The sequence below is a fragment of the Barbus barbus genome (genome assembly GCF_936440315.1).
Source record: "Barbus barbus genome assembly, chromosome: 16".
Taxonomy (NCBI): domain Eukaryota; kingdom Metazoa; phylum Chordata; class Actinopteri; order Cypriniformes; family Cyprinidae; genus Barbus; species Barbus barbus.
Window position 1 is genome coordinate 14,764,914 of NC_136744.1, and position 19,959 is coordinate 14,784,872.

At 38.3% G+C, this 19,959-nt stretch overlaps 2 protein-coding genes across 3 annotated transcripts in view; one reads left to right on the forward strand and one right to left on the reverse strand.

Annotated features, from left to right (window-relative positions):
• Positions 1-3,910, forward strand: part of LOC306882713 (bone morphogenetic protein receptor type-1A-like) — a 20,263-nt gene extending 16,353 nt beyond the window's left edge. Inside the window, exons 10-11 of the mRNA XM_079437554.1 lie at positions 1,515-1,645; positions 1,786-3,910. Of these exons, the coding sequence (XP_079293680.1) occupies positions 1,515-1,645; positions 1,786-1,911 (257 nt within the window). The 3' untranslated portion in view covers positions 1,912-3,910. The remainder of the gene's footprint in view (positions 1-1,514; positions 1,646-1,785) is intronic.
• Positions 1,903-18,366, reverse strand: LOC306882712 (multimerin-2-like). 2 transcript variants are annotated; one of them, XM_079437553.1, is made up of 8 exons: positions 17,953-18,366; positions 11,374-11,496; positions 10,500-10,606; positions 10,039-10,122; positions 9,153-9,320; positions 6,856-7,292; positions 5,271-6,780; positions 1,903-4,624 (listed from the first exon to the last, which is right to left on the reverse strand). In XM_079437553.1, the coding sequence occupies exons 1-8, from the start codon at positions 18,297-18,299 to the stop codon at positions 4,221-4,223; spliced, it is 3,180 nt and encodes a 1,059-aa protein (XP_079293679.1). In that variant the 5' UTR covers positions 18,300-18,366; the 3' UTR covers positions 1,903-4,220. The 2 variants fall into 2 exon arrangements, with proteins under 2 accessions (XP_079293679.1, XP_079293678.1); XM_079437552.1 differs by having other exon boundaries at positions 1,903-4,627.
• Between the last annotated feature and the right edge of the window lie 1,593 nt (positions 18,367-19,959).

Sequence of the window (19,959 nt, forward strand, 5' to 3'; positions counted from 1 at the left end):
CTTTTTTGTTTTGCTTTATACATCTGTTAAACAATTTTGATAAGACTTTCGTATAGGGACCAATTCTCAATATTAACTAGTTGCTTATTAGTAGGGATGCACGATATTGGATTTTTGCTGATATCCGATATGCCGATATTTTTCAACTCATTTTGGCCGATACCGATATATTTCCTTTTGCTTGGAAACAACACCAAGTCTCTCCTGTGCAGAAATTATAAGCAAAATATTTTTCATTTTGGTTAGTTTTTAACAAGAACTTATTATAATTAAATAAAAAATAATGAAGGTTTTTTAACAGTACATTGAAGCTTTGAAAATAACTATAAATAAATTATATCAATAGCTGCATTTTTCCCCCAGAAAGATGCAGTTAAACCTAACATTTTTATTTTAAGATTTAACGTTTGTAGATGGTCTAAAATAAAAGAGCTGTAAAAATTCTGAAAATTTTTAGAGCTCATGATTTGTTTAAAAAATGAAACATGTTCCACATTAATGCATAAATCAGTATATATAAAATGTAATTTACAAGTGTCATGTCAGTAATTTTTTTTTTCCATGTAAGCTATAGCTTCTGACCTTTTAAATCAAAACATACTCATTATTTTATTACATCAATTACTACTTTATTTAATCATAAACACAGTCTAAATGTTATTTATGTAGGCTATTTTACTTTTAATTTAATTAGAAGTAGGCCTACAGATTAAAACTCCTTACCGAACGGGCGTTAGGACCTGGGGGAGGCTGTCGCTGCTGCCCCGCTGCCGCTGCACATGCAATCACTGTTTATCACACACCAAACACATACGTGCTTTCACAGATTAAATGCAGCGATCCAAAACAGTCAATCTAATCATCATTCAGACAAAATCAAGCAATTTGCATCAAGAATGAGATGAGCCTCACTGCTGACGTGATCTAATCACTAGCACACCCTGAGCACATGTAAGTTTACCCATTCCTCTTATCGGCAAGACATATCGGCATCATTTTTCATATCAGGCCGATGCCGATATTTACATTTAAAGCCATTATCGGCCTATTCCGATATCAGTCCGATATTATCATGCATCCCTACTTATTATTATGCCTATTATTAACGTATTGTCTGTTTATTAGTACTTATAAAGCACACATTCTCCATGACCATATTCTACATCCCTAATCCTACCCAATACCTAAACTTAACAACTACCTTACTATTAATAAGCAGCAAAGTAGGTGATTGAGGCAAAAAGGCCTGACTTCTCAATCATTTTGTCTGCATTAGCCCCGCCCCTTTTTATCAACTGCAAGCTTGCATTCAGAACTGCCTCCATCCAATCAACAACTGATAGATAGAACAAAGTTTTTTTCTTTTTGATAATAAATTTCACTCAGATCTGTCACTACTTCCGTTACATTGCTGCTTTTAGTATTTTGTTCTAAAATGAAAACTTCCTGTTCTGGATGCTTACAGAATTGAAACCATTCGTAATTAATTAATTAATTCAATGATTGTTTCCCAGGTATCGTTGAGGACTATCAGCTGCCATATTATGAGATGGTGCCATCAGATCCGTCTTATGAGGATATGCTTGAGGTTGTGTGCGTCAAAGGACTGCGGCCCACTGTGTCCAACAGATGGAACAGTGATGAGGTGAGTCATCCAGCAGATGGCAGTAAATTTACAGATTATATTTGCAGAATGTTTACAGATTTAGTTCATATTTGTAGAGTTAATAAATACGAGCAGAAGAGAAATGTATTTCATGATCTAATAAGCGTTTGTCTCCCCAGTGTTTGAGGGCCATGTTAAAGCTGATGTCAGAATGCTGGGCCCACAATCCCGCATCGCGCCTGACCATCCTTCGAGTCAAGAAGACTTTAGCAAAAATGGTGGAATCTCAAGACATTAAAATCTGAGTGGCTTTTATTTCATCTTTGACATCGTTATCCCCTTCACAGAGGAGGAGGAGAGTCAGTGATGATGACATCTAACACAACTAATTATGAAATATAGCAAGCTGTCTTTCTCAACTTAGTTCAGACAATGGTGCTTTTGCTGCTTTCTGTGAAAGCTGTATCGTTGCAAACTTGGATCAGAGGATTACTGCAACAGACTGAAACAGTAGAGTGGGAAAGATTGACGACATAAACCCCACTGCCTTAAAATACACTCGTTATTCTGCATATGTTTCTTTAGATTCTGGGATAAACCTCCTGCCATATGGATGAAATGCTGTTGACTTCTCTTGGAATCTGTGTAATGCATACTGTGATTTAATGTATGACGTGTAATATATTATAGTAATAGATGAACTGACAACAGAGCAAAACAATATGCTATCAATATAATCTCGTCCAGTTAAGAGCTGTTGTAGACTATCTGATGCGTGGCATTTAAAAATCATAATTTAACTATACAGAAGTTCTTCTCTCATCCCCCACAGAAGGTTAAAGGTAAAGAGATGCATGCTGCTTTTTCAGTAGAAATTTTGTCAAAATGGTTGTTGCCTAAACTATATATTGTTTGCGTTTTTAAAGCATGCTATTTTTAACATCCTCAAAATAGAAAACATTCCCAGTGTGCAAGCCTTTGAACATATGGTTTCATAAAGTGAACCATCTCATTTTAATTTGGAAAGAAAACAATTCATACTGATAGGTCGAGTGGATCTCCTGTTAGCAGTGATTTCTTACTGAACTGCGGTCAGTATGAACACCCTTCAAAGTTGCCAAACTCAGTGTAGTGTTTGTTGAGGATAGGCTGATACATTCCTGAGTTCACTTTAAGAGATGCTGGGTGCAGGTTTTTTGGTACGGATTATTATGAATGTGACTTTCAAGGATTTGGTGATATTCTGACCTAATGTCCTTGCCAATATTATGAATCTTGTGTTTGAGGAGGCTGAAGGTGAAGGGTACGACTGTAACATCTGTTAGTCATCAGTGCTCTATATTTCAGTAAGGGCTGCCAAACTGGTACGATCCAAAACACTCATTGTTGCATAACATGTTTACAGAACTCCCATGCAGATTTAATTTTATTATTCTTCAGAAAACGCAGTGTTGTGTTCTAGAATACTTTTTTTTATTATTATTCTCAGTGCCATTGAAAAGACCGATGTGATTTGTAATAGTAACAGAACAATTCACAATAGTTCTTTCCATACAATGTGCCAGACTAAGGTGCTTTGTCACAATACTTTCAGAACTGTATGCCCGGGAATGCCAAAAGGGCATCTTGATTAAAACAATATGCCAAGGTTACTGACCTGCTTACAAAAGTACTTAAATATTCTGAAAATAAATAATAGATCTATTAAAGGAAACATTATCTCACTTCAGAGTGGATAACTTCAGCATACAGTACAGTATGCTAGAAAAACACTAGATTTGGTGTATATGAATATATACGTTTGGTATGCATCTATTGCTCTTACTATACAAGAAATCTGAATCTGTGAAATTGACCATCTACATCAAATGCTTTTCTGTGGCTGAAAGGGATTTTAAAACGTTAAGTCAGCTTTTGATTGCATTAAAGAAAGAGGAATCATCTCATGGCCAGAAGAATCATCTTTTTCGTTTCTGTAATTTTGCTTCTGTACATCATCCAAAAACTGAGACTACACCTCCTCACTGTAGTGATGTGTAGTGATCATAACTTATGATTCATAAGTTATGAAGTGTTGAAAGGACTGTTACCTTACTGTATATACACCTGTAGATATTGCAGTGTGCTTTACTATAGTATCACCCAGCCCATCGCTATGTAATATATTAAACAACCTGTCTAATTTGGAAAAATGTTTTTTGTTTTTTTTCAGCCACATGTTGAAGGGTGCCTTATGATTAGACCTCAAACTCTGTATAATATTTGTCCATGTAATCTTTTAAAAATATAATTTTAGTACACTTTTTTCTTCTGTGGGTTATTTTGTGTTTGTTTGTTTTGTATGAACTGAAAAAGTACAGTATCTTGATATCTTTTTTTAGGGCTTATATGGAATATCGTAGTTGTTACACTGAAATCAAATGTAAGACTTATATTCCACCAAGTAGGGAGACGAATCTTCTAAATCTTGCTCCTTTAAAACAGTACACAATGTCTTAACCATTCACAATTTCTAGCTGTTATTTTAGTCTCTCAGATCCTGAAAGATAAATTTAAGTCGTGAACAGTGCAAAAAAAAAGCAGTCCTTTTGCACCTTTAGTTAGTTGCATGTTCTCAGGTGGTCTGCAGCATTAGTAGACCCGCGAACGTGTTATCTTGTGGGTTGTTGCGCTCTATAGTTCCCTTCACCAGCTCTAGACGGAGTTCCTCTCCTTGCTCTATCTGCAGGATGCAGACGCGTGTTGCAGGTGCACCCAACTTCCTCTGGTTCTGCCGCAAGGAGGCTTCTACCTCTCCACCTCTCTTTAATTGAGCCAGAGATGGGCCTGGTCCAAAGTCAAGTGTCACCACAAAGAGGTAAGCACCAGAAGTAGGAGCACGAAATATGCCTGTTTTTGGTGAGTATAACTGTCCATGATTTAGGGACACGCTTTCAAAAAGTACAGTGCCAGATCCATTAGCACCTTCTGTAGTGCTGGCCAGGAACATAATTGGACTACCTGGGAGCTGACGAAGCACTGCTTGAAATCAAATGACAATGAAAAGGCATTAAATTATGAATGCTGTGAGAGAAAAAAAGAGACGTGATAATGCAATTACAATTGACTCTCACTGGGGGTGCTCCTGTCACAAATGTCAACTAACATTTACTCTAGGTTCAATGTGAAAAACAGTTTACATGCTTAATGTAGCATGTTAAATAACATTATTTCTGTCTAGAAAATTTTATATTTAGTTATTTAAGGCAAGGGTCTCTGAAGCACGGAAACCTGCACATGATATAAGGGAGGATGAAAATTTTGTTCCCACAAATGTTTGAATTAATTCCCTCATTTTAGTTGAATTATTGCCATATTGTACTAATTTGTTTCCTTATTTTTTTTTATCATGGCCACGAGTTAACTAAAACAAAGTTTTGGGAATTCTTAATTTGTGGCCATAATATCATTTTCCCCCATCATGTAATATACAAGGCTCTGTAACTATAAAACTATAGAATATTAAAATAATTTTGATGTGGCAGTTCTTTAATAGAAAAACCCCTGTAAGTTACATTAGCAGTGGTGAAAACTGAGGATGAGTTCACAATGTAAAAAAACAACAACATATCATTAAGAGTGTGAATACTTTTGCAACGTACTATATGTTTAACTATCTCCTTACCTGCGAACTCCAGTGATGCATCCCTTTTGATGTGGTAATTCACTCGTTCTCCTGTCTGAACAGCTCTGTTATCTGCTCTCTTCTTTTGTTTCCTGTTTTGCTGTTTTGCTTCCTTTCTCTTCATCAAAGCTGACAGTTTATGCAAATCCACAGACACCTCAGAGCCAGCAAGTCCCTCTGTATTACTGAAAATGCGGTTAAAAACTCCAAGGTGGGTCTCAAGGTCCTTACGCAAAGTATCCACCTCGGACTGCAGTTTCACCTCCACATCACCAGTGGCAGCAGTTTTAGTGCAGTTGCAGCAAGAAGGACAACGATGTTCCTCAAGCTGTTTAATGTCAGCTCCAAGTTCTTTCACCATTTTCTCTAAAGTCCAGAAGTCATTAACAGAGTACTCTGGCAGCTCCTCGGACAGGTCAAACCTTTCATCCCCACGTCTCCTTTTGATGCCCACCGAGGCCCAGTCTGAAAGCACTGAGGGCTCATCTGCTGCTGTCACCTGAGGGGTAGCAGAGTTCAGCATTGAGGCCAAGCTGCGACTGTGTCCATTCATCTGCTCTTGCAGATCTCTGATGCTTTCCCTCAATTCTGGTATAGAGAAATGGCTTTTTTCCTCAAGAGACAACGCCAGGAACACCAACACCTCTTCCCCAAGCAAAAGCTCCAGTACCTCTGAGTGACGAACGGTATCCTGAAGCAAGGTGTTGAAAATGCTATGTAGCTGCTGGATTTCCTCGACCTGGGTCCTATTATGCTCTTGGAGTGTTTCGATGTCCTGCTGGATGCCCAGGAGAGAAGCCTGGAGTTGTATCGCATTGCGCTGTAACATTCTGCTCTTTTCCTGTTCAAAAGCAAGAGACTTTTGCACATTTAGTAGCCCTAGTTTCAGATCTTCCACAGCTGGAATCCAAGCCGGACTGTGTAGCATCTCCTGAGCTTCACGGGCCAGCTTATTTTCATTCGCTATCTCCTTCACATTAGCTACAGTTTCTTCCAACTGGGTTACTGATGCACCAAGCGCGATACAGTCACAATCCCCACTTGCCGAACTTATATTCTTGTAATACTCTGTATAGAGATAGTTGACATCAGTCTTCATCTCCTGCAGGGTTCTTTGGAGAACACTGATGTTGCTGTTCAGCTCATTAATGCGGTCAAGAACTGCTACCTTGGCTTCCTCCACCTCTAAACTGGTCTGCATAAACTGAACCTGGCTATTGAGGCCAGTCTGGACTATTTTCTTGTCCAAATCTGTCCAACCATTCTGGAGGTCCTTAATGCTTGCAGTCACTTGTTCATGGCCTTCAATCAAGCCACTAAGTCTCACTGTGTTGTTGACGACTTTGTTGTCCAGTCTCGTGATGGCCTCCCAAACAGCTGTGCTCTCATGAGACTGACTCTGTGCAGGATTGGTCTTCTTTTCAGGCCAAATCTTCTGAAGTTCCTCGTCCAGCCTCTCCTGCTCTTGCCGCACTTCAGACATTGATGTGTTCTGGGAGTGGAGATTCACCTAGAGCAAGATGCACAGTCAGTACAATAGTTCTGTACATGTAAAAGTCTCTTGAGGTCAAGTAAAAATTCTGACCTGTAACATCTTTTGGTTACGTTTGAGTTTGACATCTATGTCTGTCTTGAAATTCATCAGATTGTAGTGCAGCATGGTTTGCTGTGCGTGGAGCATCACTTCTACCTCATCGCGGTGGTTGCGAAACTGAGCTTTCACTTCCTCCAGCTTCTGAAAACTCTCCCTCAGCTCTGCCTCAACAGACTCCTGTGGACTGTGCTCCTCACCACCAACCTCCAGAGGCTCTGTGACCCTCCCCTGCCCCTGTTCATGTCGGATTTGGGCCGCGTCCCACTGCAAACCCTGCACCTCCTGAGAAAGCCGTTCCAGGGTTAGATTGAAACTGTCTAACACAGGTTGCAGCTGAGACATCAAAGCCTCTTTCAAGATTGGTAGGAGCCCATGGTGAAGGTAAGGTGTTTCAGGTTGAGGAACACCTTCATTTTCAGCATAAGCATCTGGGAAAAAAGACATTGTGAAGAAACCAAGACACGTGAACTTTGTTCTTGTTTAGAGAAAATCTTAAAATAGTTGTTCTCATTGGTCAGCAGTTTCTATTAATATTATAAGCAATTTACAAAGAGGGGAATCCCAGCAAAAATAATGTTTTGGATGAAAATAACCACATTGCTAAAAAAAGACATTTTATTCTATTGTCATTCTTGGATAATAATTTTCCCTGTGGTGCTGTTTGACTTTTTGTGCTGCTCATGAGGAAACATCAAAAATATGTTGGAAAGATTTATGTGTCAATTTCCATTTTAGCCTGGGTCATTCAACCGACCTTTTAACCTTTTAACTGACCCGTCAACAGCCCAAGGTCTTTCACATCCCCTGCGTTGTAAGAAACTATGTGTGTGGTATGTTTTGTTAGGTTTTTGTGCACAAGTTTTAGTTAAGCAAGAAGAGGTCTGTACATGTACAAGTTCCCTGCTGGGAAGCTGAATATAGAGGTCATGTGCTGTTTTTATCCTTTTTTATTCACATGCTGTCAAAACACTCTCTGGAAAAGCTTTAAAATGTATGCTCCTGCTGTATTTTTTCCTGTGTTGTAAAAATCTAATATGATTGAGTCAACTTTTATTACACTGACAACATTGTTATTACTAGTTGAACCACACTTCACACAGACACAAAAGCTCTGCCTACCTAGAACAACAGGGTAACAAGAAAAAAATTCTCCATTCAGACTTTTGTCTTTTTCTGTGAGAGAATACACATTTAAAAGAGGCTCTCAAGCGTTATTTATGTGACAAATGTGTCCTTACATCAATACAACTCCAGCTGTTCAAAGTTTTCTCAGTGTTGTATGTATCTGGATTCAATCTATATCTGAACCTCAGTCGTTTCAATAGACCATTACATCACACTCACAACCATACAATGTTTGTATGGAGGGACTTTTTTTCCCAGGGAAAGAGAGGATATCCTGCGCAGGAACTCGTAATGAGAAGGGATAGTGAGGAGGAGTTGTCATAGTAGAAGAATGGAGGTTTTTCCCCCAGTCTGCAGCATTATTTACTGATCTGTTAATCCAGCATCCTCTGGACAGAACAGAAGGATGTAAGAGACCGGCTCTGGACGAGACAAACAGAATAATATTTCCATAATATCTCTGACAATGCATATTACAACCAAAGGAAATGTCTGGTAAGCAAGTTTCTGGTATGGACAACACATGTGATCTGTTTTCTGTAGATTTTGGATGTACGAGAGAGTGTGAAGAGAGACTTGTTGAATATTTATATACAGTATCTCACAGAAGTGAGTACACCCCTCACATTTTTGTAAATATTTTATTATATCTTTTCATGTGACAACACTGAAGAAAAGACACTTTGCTACAATGTAAAGTATTGAGTGTACAGCTTGTGTAACGGTGTAAATTTGCTGTCCCCTCCAAATAACTCAACACACAGCCATTAATGTGAAAGTGAAAATGTCCAAATTGGGCCCAAAGTGTCAATATTTTGTGAGGCCACCATTATTTTCCAGCACTGCCTTAACCCTTTTGGGCATGGAGTTCACCAGAGCTTCACAGGTTGCCACTGGAGTCCTCTTTCACTCCTCCATGACGGAGCTGGTGGATGTTAGAGACCTTGCGCAACAATTATTTTTTTCAGCTCCTCAGAGAGTTCTTTCATGAGGTGCTATGTTGAATTTACAGTGAGATACTGTATATAGAGTAGATGAGTTTACCAGTTTGGCGTGTTAATGTTTCATGTTAACCTCTGCAGTCCCATTTAGCAACTTGTTTGCAAGTTCTATGTGGTCAAAGCAAAGTCTGTGAGGAATATTGCATATAAAATTTAACATACCTCTCCTCTCAAAGTGGTCATGGCCAGCATGACGGCTGTGCTCATAGTCATCAGTGGGCTCTGCTGCAGTTTGATTCTCTACATCAGGTTGTTGAGCTTCATACAGTGGACTGCCAAACATTTGGTAATCATTCTGCTCTCTCTTCTCCTGAGTTAGTTTGTAATGTCCTAAGAAAAGAGAAGAAAAAACAGTAGTGCCAAATCTCATGTGGTGTTGTGGTTGTATTGACTGATGATGCCTTTGCCATCATGCAGCTCTTCGTATTTTGTTACTCGCTGCACGAATGTGACCTGTGCACTTTGACCTGTGCGTTTGAATCTCAGGAAGGTCATTAGTAGGAGTGCTTAGTATCAGATTAATCAGCAGGATGGGAATTTCCAAGTTTGAATCCAAAACCTTTGTATGTGTCCCAACAAACAGCTCAAATGATTATTTTTAGAGCTGTGGATTTGACGGCCACCTCGGAATCGTGCTATTATTCTAGCGTGCTCCAGTGCAGGTGTGTATTTACCCAAGACTGTTATTGTTTTGTCCATGCTTGGACTGAAGCATGGTCATACACGTTAACACCCAGTGTGGGCTCGCCCCTTGCCTTCAGAATGCTCATACGCCCTTTTTCCTTTCCTCCCATGTGTGGCAATAACATTCCCATAGCCAGCTAATATTTGCACAAACACACTTTTGGCATTTCCTCAGTTTGTTTCAGCAGCCAGGCTGTGTCAGTCTGTCACAGGTATATAGTCATGCATGGCTAGAATGCTGTATTAACCAATCAGCATGCAGAGATGCAACTATCCATGTTGTATTAGAGTTCATTCAATAACAGATGTCAAAACTGTAGATCTTTAACTTATTTAAAGATTAAAGAGTTTTTACACCACATACGTCTGTCTGTCGCTTCATGTCCCCCTGGATGTGCTGTGCCAGCCATGCTGGGGTCTTCAGATTCTGAGACGTGGCCCTCTGTGACTGAGCACAGAAAAAACAGAGAGAAAGAAAGTTGCCTGGTTTAGCTGTTCTTATGTTTTCAAGAACATATGGCTACTCACCAGTGAAAAGCCGTTTTGCATCTGTTTAGGACAATCTGGTCCAATTTACAGTAGATGAAAGAGCCAAGCTTGGTCATTAGAAGGGGGATGTTTATATACTTTTGGCCAAGCAGTATATTCAGATCTTTAATGTTGTTACATGTACACAAGAGAGGAGTAACACCATGGCAATACCAGTGTAGAAGCAAACCAGTTTATCACTGACTTATGAAGCAAGTCAGGCATGGTATTGAAAGCACTTCTTGTTCTTGGGTCCAGTATCACCATAAGCACCATTGTGTTAAAGCTCATCAGTACCTGTCTCCTCACAGTTTTTCCCAGCATGCCCAGGGCAGCATTGCCACAGCAGTGCAGTGTGGATTTTCTCCTTCTGTCTGTACACTGGCCGAGTGGACAGCTTGTACCTGCATACAAATTATGTTGCATACCGATTACGTTATGAGATGTAATACATGTTTTTATGTTAAAATATCTTTTCTGTTCTAAATTAATATGCATCAACCAGTTAAAACTCAACCAGTTTATGGGCAGGACAAACTGTTTGTTCAACCAATAGAATGCACTTTTTCAGCAACCTATAGGATCCAGAAGCGTTTTTCTCATTCATTTTTCAAAAGGGTTTTTAAAAAGGCTTTGTTTAGGAGTTATACACCATGAACCAAACCAGCCAGCTAGGAGATGAATTACAACTTTACAAACTTTAATTTGAAGGAAAAAAAAATAGGTCTTTGAGAAGTGGACAAAAAGACAAAGGTACAAGACTATGTACTGGGACTGTGTCTTTAATGAGGCGAACTACAATCCTATAAAACAAATATAAAACTATTGATTTAAGGATATTAATTTGGCACAATTTATTTCTCATAATTACATAACTCTGATTGAGAATTGATGATTTCTCTGCAGACACAGTTACCCATCAGTAATTCCACCGCTGAGCACAATTATTTAAAAAACAAGGAATGCAGACCGATGGCTTCAACAAAAGCAAAAAGTCTTTAAAAGTTAATTAATCATCATTCAAAATTAATTTCTCTGTTGGGAAAAGGAGAGGAATTTTTACTTCCGGATCCCAACTCTGGCAGGTGATGGAACAGATGATGGTTTGGTGCTTGTAGTGCAGAATCTACATTTCACTCATTTCACTTTTAAGATATAATGTATTACTTACATGACTAGCTGGCAGTCTGGGGTGCCGTTAGGACAGGGACTCTGGGACCTGATGGTGTACTTCTCAGTTCCACTGGATACTGCCACAGTAACTGCATGCTTGTGAACAAACGTACACCAATTCCTAGAAGGGAGAGTGAACATCAGCCACACAACTTAGTAAGTATACCCTGTAATTAGGAAACATCAGAAGTATCGAGTTCGGTCAAGGCCAGAGGTTCATTGTACCCATACACTTAGCAATAATGCAGTTATTTCTGCATACTTGTGTTTAGCTGAACCTTTTTTCTCCTAGTTCTCAGGGTCAAGCCTAAAAATATTTCATTGTCTACACGCAAATATTAACCTACAAATGACACATTATAGCCCTTTAATGTGTTTCTTGGAATGCATCCACGGTAATCTCAAATTTGTTTGATGAATCAATGTGAATTATGTTTTCCTCAAAATTCTTGGAATAAACACCATTTACAGCAACATTAAGAGTAAATATGCTGCAATTCCTGCAGCAGCGCTGTACATCAAGACAGCTATTCACAAAGAGTTTCCTTCTGTATATAAAAGTTATGTGACTATACAAAGCACATGAATATTTAATGAGGCAAGCACTACTGCAGCTTATGATTGGTTGTCACTTGCTGAACAGCTTACTTTCTCACACACTGTAAACCTTCGTAGATAACCTCTTTTCAGGGTTAAAAGTGGTTAAAAACACCATTCAAAATTACAAGAGTGAAACGTTGAAACAGTTCCAATCATATGTGTAGGCTATGCAGAATTTTCAGATCCATTTGAGCTTTGAATATGTTGAAATATTGGAAGTTTTGTACGACCGTCAAACCGGATATGATGTATCTAATCAAAGGTATGAGATTAATGAAGAACAAAGTTAGAATTACCTATATATTTCCACAAAAAATATTTTTTAAACACCATTCCTTTAAAATGGATATTTCTGAATAATTACATCCAAATAATATACATTTTTAAATTAATGTTTATGTTGATTAGTCCTTGAAACCCTATGCTTTTCTTTCAAAAGAACTGTTTGTTTGTGTCGAATGAATAATGAATGTGTGTTAGTCTATATTTACACATTTTATCATTTCGATAAAAGAAACAGAAACAGTCCGAGAAAAAAGTATCTCTTCTGCGGCTCTGTACGTTTTCAACTCGTTTTTTTTTTTTTGTCTCAAGCCTGTCAAGAGACTGTTTGACATTCACGTTACATGATTTGACTGATTTTTATGTAGAGAGGGTGACAGCGCACCGCATTAAAAGAAATGATCATTCATGTTTTCATAACCGCTTGCCAAACTCAAAAACAAAACTAAAATTAAAACATCTTTGAGAGCAAGGCTACGCAGCTTGTGTATTCTGCGTATAGGGAGGATCGGCTCTGCAGCAACTTCATGACCAACTTGAAAGTACCATGCGACTGGCAAGATCAAACAACTGTATGTAAATGTTGGAGAAGAAAGGCAACTTTACACATAGCGTGAAGCAACTTGGTGCATTGATAATATTCTGTAAGGCAAACACCTCATTCAATCAGAATGAGTCTGAACTATTGGTTCTATTAACTGGGTTTTAAAAAAGACCTAAGCCAAGGTTTATTAAAATGAGAAAAACCTAACTTTGTATTTCTTAGTTATTGGAAATTTGATACTTTGATTGTAATAACATTGCAATCATTTGCATTCCTATCAACACAATGTGTCAACCAAATCCACTACTTTTTGGCACACAGTTGCTTCCTTTCAAACCAGAAACCAAAGAATAGGTGTCTGGGTGCCAAAAGTCATGACTCATTGTTGTAGCGCTGAGAGCATGGCACCCCTGATCTGATCTGGCAGTGAGGGAGATGAAAAGTTCTCTATTGATTTACAATGCTGTAAAAAACAGAGCCCCCTTAGGACCTGGGCAAGCCCAAACACCCTGTTCCTGCTTTGACCTGTTGCATACAAATTAGGAGCTCAGTTAGGAGATAAAAAAAATAGACAGGTCATTGCTCAACATAAAGGACAGAGAAGGTCCGTACCATGTCACAGGTTTAGAGAGGTTGGTTAAATACACTGATGGTGGCTGACCAGAAAGACAAAACACAGCAGTAAGGTTTCATTGGGTCCAGCTGTGAGGTTCTTTTCCTGAGGTCATGGCAGAGCTGATGATGATGAGCTGCAGTTATTTTACATCATTAGAGCTGATCTTTGACATGAGTCTTTGTTACTGATTACGAGTTAACCGGTAACACTGAGCAGAGATCAGAGGTTTGTTGTAGTTAAAGGCTGGACAGATAAGGCTCTGTGGGTAGATGTATTTGGAAATGGTCCTCTGAGGAGGAACATCATCCTGCAATTAGTTGTTTTAACTTGCTCAATCCTCTTGATGTATGATTCATAGTCCACAAGCAAGACCGGTCAAAACCTCCCTGCCAAATCCATCACATCCACTGCTGAGTTGTGAATTGTTTTGGGTGTAATTGTTCAGTCTTTGGTCAATGGTTAATGCATTCAGTATGAGCTCAAGAATGAGAAACTCAGTATTGGTCTCTCCATTAATCAAACATGAATGTAGGGCAGATCAGGTCAAGAAGACCGGTACATTTCGAAATAATTTTGATGACTAAATGACTGGGAATACGCCAGGTTGAGTTTTTGATTTGTGGTTCTAAACCCACAGACATAGCCAAATGCATTCAACATAGCCAAATGAATCAGTTAAGCAAAACTGCACTTCAGTTATAAGCCAAAACACAACACAAACATACTCGTTCCAAAACTATTGGTAAGTAACAGCACTTTATGGATGATTAGTAATACCTAATGCGTTTTAGATCATTAGACTGAAACTTACATGCAGCATGACTTCTACTAGAGAGCTTTACGCAAGGCCTGAGCTGAAACAAAATACAATTGTGTACCATACATGCCACAGTTAGCCTTACATAAACAGCTTTAGTGCTTGTCTCCAAATAGAATGAACTGTGTGACAAAAAACAACTCACATTCTCAGTATACAAAATGTCAGAGTAAGGCAAAACATCCAAGTAGTGATTCTTGTGCAACACAGTACATTTTTCTGGTAATGCAGACAAACTGAAAATGTCAAACAGAGGGGAATCGTATTGCAGATGTAAAGGCGTTTGTCTATGTTTTGAACAGTACTTGGTCATTCCTCTGACATTATATTTGTCTTGATAACTAAGCTGACCGTAATGTGGTCTTTGATTAATAGGATCTGGAGGTAAAGGGATTAAAGGTCTCAAGACAAGTTACTTAAAGCACGTGAATCATTGTAGTTTACAAGTCTGTGATTTTACTTTATTCTGGGGCAGACTGCGATTAAAGGATTAAAGGATGGTGCACAACAGACTTGCTTCTTGCTGGCTTCATCTCTGGTTTACGTTACCTTCTGTAACCCTAAGAAGAGGTTAAATCGAGCTGGAACGGTCTGGAGCATTCTGGGACCCTTTATACAGAAAGGAAAACAAATCAGTTTGTTTGTCAATCCATTCAATTTACTTTTCTGTCTCCATTTATTGAGTTTACTTGTTCAAAAAAACTACAATTTCACTGCATCACACACAGAAAGCTATGTACAGAACTGGGTGTTAAATTTTGGACCACATATACTCCTTTTCCCTAATTAGCACCTTTCATGCTTAAATCAGACTTTGTCACTTCCTGACATATAGTTCTATGTATGGACATCTCTGTAAGCACACAGCCTTTCCTTTTGTGTTTTGCCGATTAGTGTCCTCTCACAGGAAGGAAGCGTCTGACGCTCTGTCCCTCCAGCAAACTTCCATCATCCTGGGATCCTTACCCAACGAAGATACCCACGGACTTCCACGCATACAGACTGACATGACCTCTAACCTTTAGCCCCTTTGTTTCATACTTTCCGTTGGTCCTGTATCATTTTCCAGAGAGTATACTGCAAAAAAATCATTCTCTTAATCAGTATTTTTGTCTTGTTATTAATGCAAATATCTAAACATCCGTAGACAATATACATTTACTTAAGAAGTTAAACTGAACAAGATATCATTTAATTATAATGTACACTATTGTTCAAAAGTTTGGGGTCAGTGAGATTTTTTTTATGTTTTTGAAAGAAGTCTTATGCTCTTCAAGGCTGCAAAACAGTAAAAACACTAATGTTGTGAAATATTATTACAATTTAAAATAACTGTTTTCTATTTTAATATTTATCCATATGGAATTTATGCATCATTGCTCCAGTTCTCACATGATCCTTCAGAAATCATTCTAAAATGCTGATTTGGTGCTCAAGAAACATTTCTTCTTATCAATTTAAAAAAATCGTAATACTTTTTCTAGCATTCTTTGGTGAATAAAAAGTTAGATAGAACAACATTTATTTGAAATGGTATTCTTTTGTAACATAAATATTTTTACTGTCACTTTTGACCAATTTAATACATTAATGTGGAAAAAAGTATTAATTAAAAAAAATTAATTACTGACCTAAAAAGTTTGAATGGTAATGTTTTTTGAATGATTTTCCTTACCACACTCTAAAATACTGAACAAATATTGAAAAGCTGCTTTGATATTTTTTTATCAGCAGACATTTATCCTACTGCAGATACACAAAGTTGAAATATTAAGGCTGAATATTAATGGAGGATTTAGTTTGACTTTGGATCCTCTATTCAGGCTTCCCTTTGCCTCTGACTGTTCTACAGCAGCTGCAACAGATAAAGCTCTCCCCATCCATGTTATTCCTCTGATTCTAGTCCAAGAAATAAAGCTCATTATAAGCAAGTGAAGTGGTCAGTTTATATTGATTTGAGCACAAAAGGAAACAAGGATTTTCTTGTTTCTTTTCTTTTTTCTTGACAGACAGACCTCTGTTGAAATTGGTTAAAACCCAAGAAGTAAATTGTATGCAAAACGTTTTTAGGGCCAGGTCGTAAGCTAGAGCAGCTTCCTGAGACAGACCCAGGATGAAAGCAGATTAACTAAAACCACATCAGAGAAAGAAGTGTGTGAGAGGATTTGAAATATGAAACCGAATACACAGGCATGGAGAGAGGTACGCATGAAGGTCAGGTCAGAACATCCACATTCAGATGAATTTCAATGACAAAAGATGTGTGTCTTGATGATTTGACTTTGGCAAAACAAGGTTTTGTTTCTTAAGAACATGTCATTTGTTTTGACATTTGATTTGTTGTGATATTCCAACAGCTGTTTTTTGTTCAGAAAGCTTGAAAAACTTTGTGAAACATTCCCTTTGTTACCGTGATCAGTGAAATGTTCCTCTGACTCCCTCCTATTTTGTGCAACTGGGCAACTCTCTCTTTGTCGCTCTGTCTTTCTTTCTAACTATTCAGAGCTGTTCATGCGTGCCAAGAATCACATTTCTAAAAAAAGGGATCTTTTCTTTCATCCACAGACCGAGACCTCCCCTAAATTCCACCTGTTATTTAACAAACCTTTTGTTACCCTAATCTAGGCTTTAATGATAAACAAAGAATCATAAAAGACAAAATAAATTGAAGTATTGCAATTGCAAATGCAGTTGATTATTAATAATCAAATCAAATAATATCAAATTAATAATCATAATCTCAAATCAAATTCAGTAACCGCGTGAATTGGACTTTGAAAGGCAATGCTCAGTTCAGTTCCGAATTTGGGCCGTAATGGAGACCCAAACCAGATGTTCTTCCTTTAATCACAAGGACAACATATTAAATACAAAGTGAGGGTGTTATCAGAGACTCAAGTATGCTGCGGAGCAAACTGGGGTGTAATGTATGCGGGTTGGCGTAAAGAGTGATCCAGCTCTTGTACAAAGATTAAACTGAGTCAGCGCAGGAAACATTCGGGTCCTATCTGCTCCAGGTAATTAGGCTGAATTATATGGATTAGTTAGAGTTAAGAGAAAACATATGGGCACTCTTGACACTTTGAGGAGATGTGGGGTTAGAGGGGACCTTTAAGCACAGAATTTTCTTAGTAACAGGTACCTCCAAATGTTTGCTGGAACGCTTTTCCTGTGTTTAGCTTCCCACATCAGCCAAACGTTGATTGTAACAGAGATAGGGAAGATAAGAAACTTGAGGAAGGGATGGAGACCAACCCAACTTTACTTGTTTTTACAGCAATTGCTTCACAAGCTGCTCTGCTTCAGCCTCAGTGGCATATTTTTTGAAAGAGATATATTCTTTTATTCAGCTAGGATGTATTAAACTGATCAAAAGTGAAATTGAAGAAATTGTTATTTGATAAGAATATAAGAAACTTGAGGAAATGACGGAGAGGAACCCAACTTCACTTTGTTTTTACAATCTCACAAGCTGCTGATCTGCTTCAACCTGAGTGGCTCTCCAGGATAAATAATGAGCTCTAAAACCATGAAAACCATGCACGTGTTTTATGGCATACATGTAATGAGCCAGATTATGAGAGAATTACCCTGATGGACAACCTCCTTTTCAGCTAAAACCTCAAGAAATGACTTTGTATTTTTGTACAATGTGGTCACAATTGTGTGTTTGAATCAAATGAAGCATGATGAATGAATGAAGAACAGCAACACTTACCCAGCGCGGAGTAAGGAGCCCCGAGCTGATGGATCTGATGGGTCCCCTGTTCCCTCTGGCACGTCTGGAGAAAGATGTCCTGGAGTGGGATCACGGTGTTCATGACCGAGTGGATGGTTGACAGATCCATACACATCAGGGTGTCCTTGACCATGATGAGGTGCTCCAAACCCAACCAGTGGAATTCTGTGGTCCCATCCACCACCATCTGACACGTCCTTCAGCTCATCCTCCTCTTCTAGCTCCGGGTCTCTGGCTCTGACCTCACATCGTGCTGCGAGAAGCAGCCCCTGGAGTAGCACGGACAACCTCAGCACCGCCATATCTGTGTGCTCCTCAAAACGCATAGGAACCGCTACAAACACGAGAGAACAAGATGTTGTAAAGCCGTTGCTCTCTGGTGCCTTGTGGAAACTCTCCACCCCCCATCTCAAAAATTATCCTCTCCCTCCCTTCTCCTGTCAGGCCACTCCCCTCTGTTCCCTGTGTCTCCCACCTCTATCTATTCCCCTCCCTCATCTTAATAGTTTCAAAGACCTCCAACAATCCTCGGAAATGGTCCCCCACCTCCAGCTTACTCCCCGTGGAAAGGTCGCAGAGCCTGTTACAATGAGGCCCGTCAGCTCTCAGGCTTTATTACATGCTCGGAGGTGCTGAACACACACACACTTGACTGTATGAGTGAGGAAGCAGTCCATTTCTCTTGGCTGTTCACCAGAAGTTTTACACTCTTATCACCTCTTGCTGCTCTTGTCTCCGCTCGACACTTAGTAGCTCAGGAAAGGGATGTTAAAGCTGAATGCAAGTGTATTACAAGAAGATAAAAGGACAATGGTTTTTATACATAAAACCATGGAAAACATTACTCCGTTTAAGAGGAAACTCCAGTATTTAATTCCAATACTTCTATGTGTTTTTTCTCTTTCTTATATATTCAGTAGCAAATAGCTTGAAGGGATAATTCATCATAAATATGAAAAAGGCATTGTTAAAAAAAAAAAAAGTATATTTTAAATTTCTTTTGAACTTTCAGAATCCTGAGGAAAAAAAGTATTATAATTTCTACAAAAATATTAAGTTGCACAACTGTTTTCAACATTGATAATAATAAGAAATGTTTATTGAGCACCAAATCAGCATATTAGAATGATTTCTGAAGGATCACGTGACACTGAAGAGAAATTCCGCTTTGCCATCAAAGGAATAAATCTGATTTTAAAATATATTAAAATAGTAAACAGGTATTTTTTTTTTAAGTTTAATAATATTTCACATTACTGTTTTACTGAATTTTTGATCAAATAAATGCAGCCTTGGTGAGGATAAGAGACTTCTTTCAAGAACATAAAAATATCTTGGCAACCCTAAACTTTTAATCTTGACATCATGTCCTCACTGAAAAATTCATCAGAGTTAGTGAGACTAGCTAAGCTTGATTTCATTCATATCAAAGAATTGATCTGATTCACAAAAAAATAAAAAATAAATAAAATCAAAGGAATCCACCACTCAAAGTTATGATATTTCTCCAAAGCATATAACCGTATGTACTGTACATAAACTTATAGATACCATTTACGTCCAAATGATTTTGCATCATTTTTGAAGCCTGAAAGCCCCAGGCCCTGTTCTTTGTAACTGCACAGAAACGATGGATACATTCTTCAGAGAACGTGTTTGGAACAGGGTGAAAATGATGATAGAATTATCATTTTTGGGTGAACTGTACCTTTAAGAGATATGAATAGTTGGGAGGCCCTCCGCTGGGATTTATGATGTTTATTGTTTAGTCAAAGGAAAGTCAGTGTTTTATTTGAAATAGTATAGTTTCTCTGCTTTACCATACTTACAGAAACAGATGTTTTAGTGGTTCTGTATAAACAATGATCAAATATTTTGTCTAGAGCTCATTGAAGAGAAAGACTTTTATACCACAGTTTTTATTAAGTAAATTTTGAATGTTTAGCCTATTAGAATGATAAATGGCAAATAAATAAATAAATATGA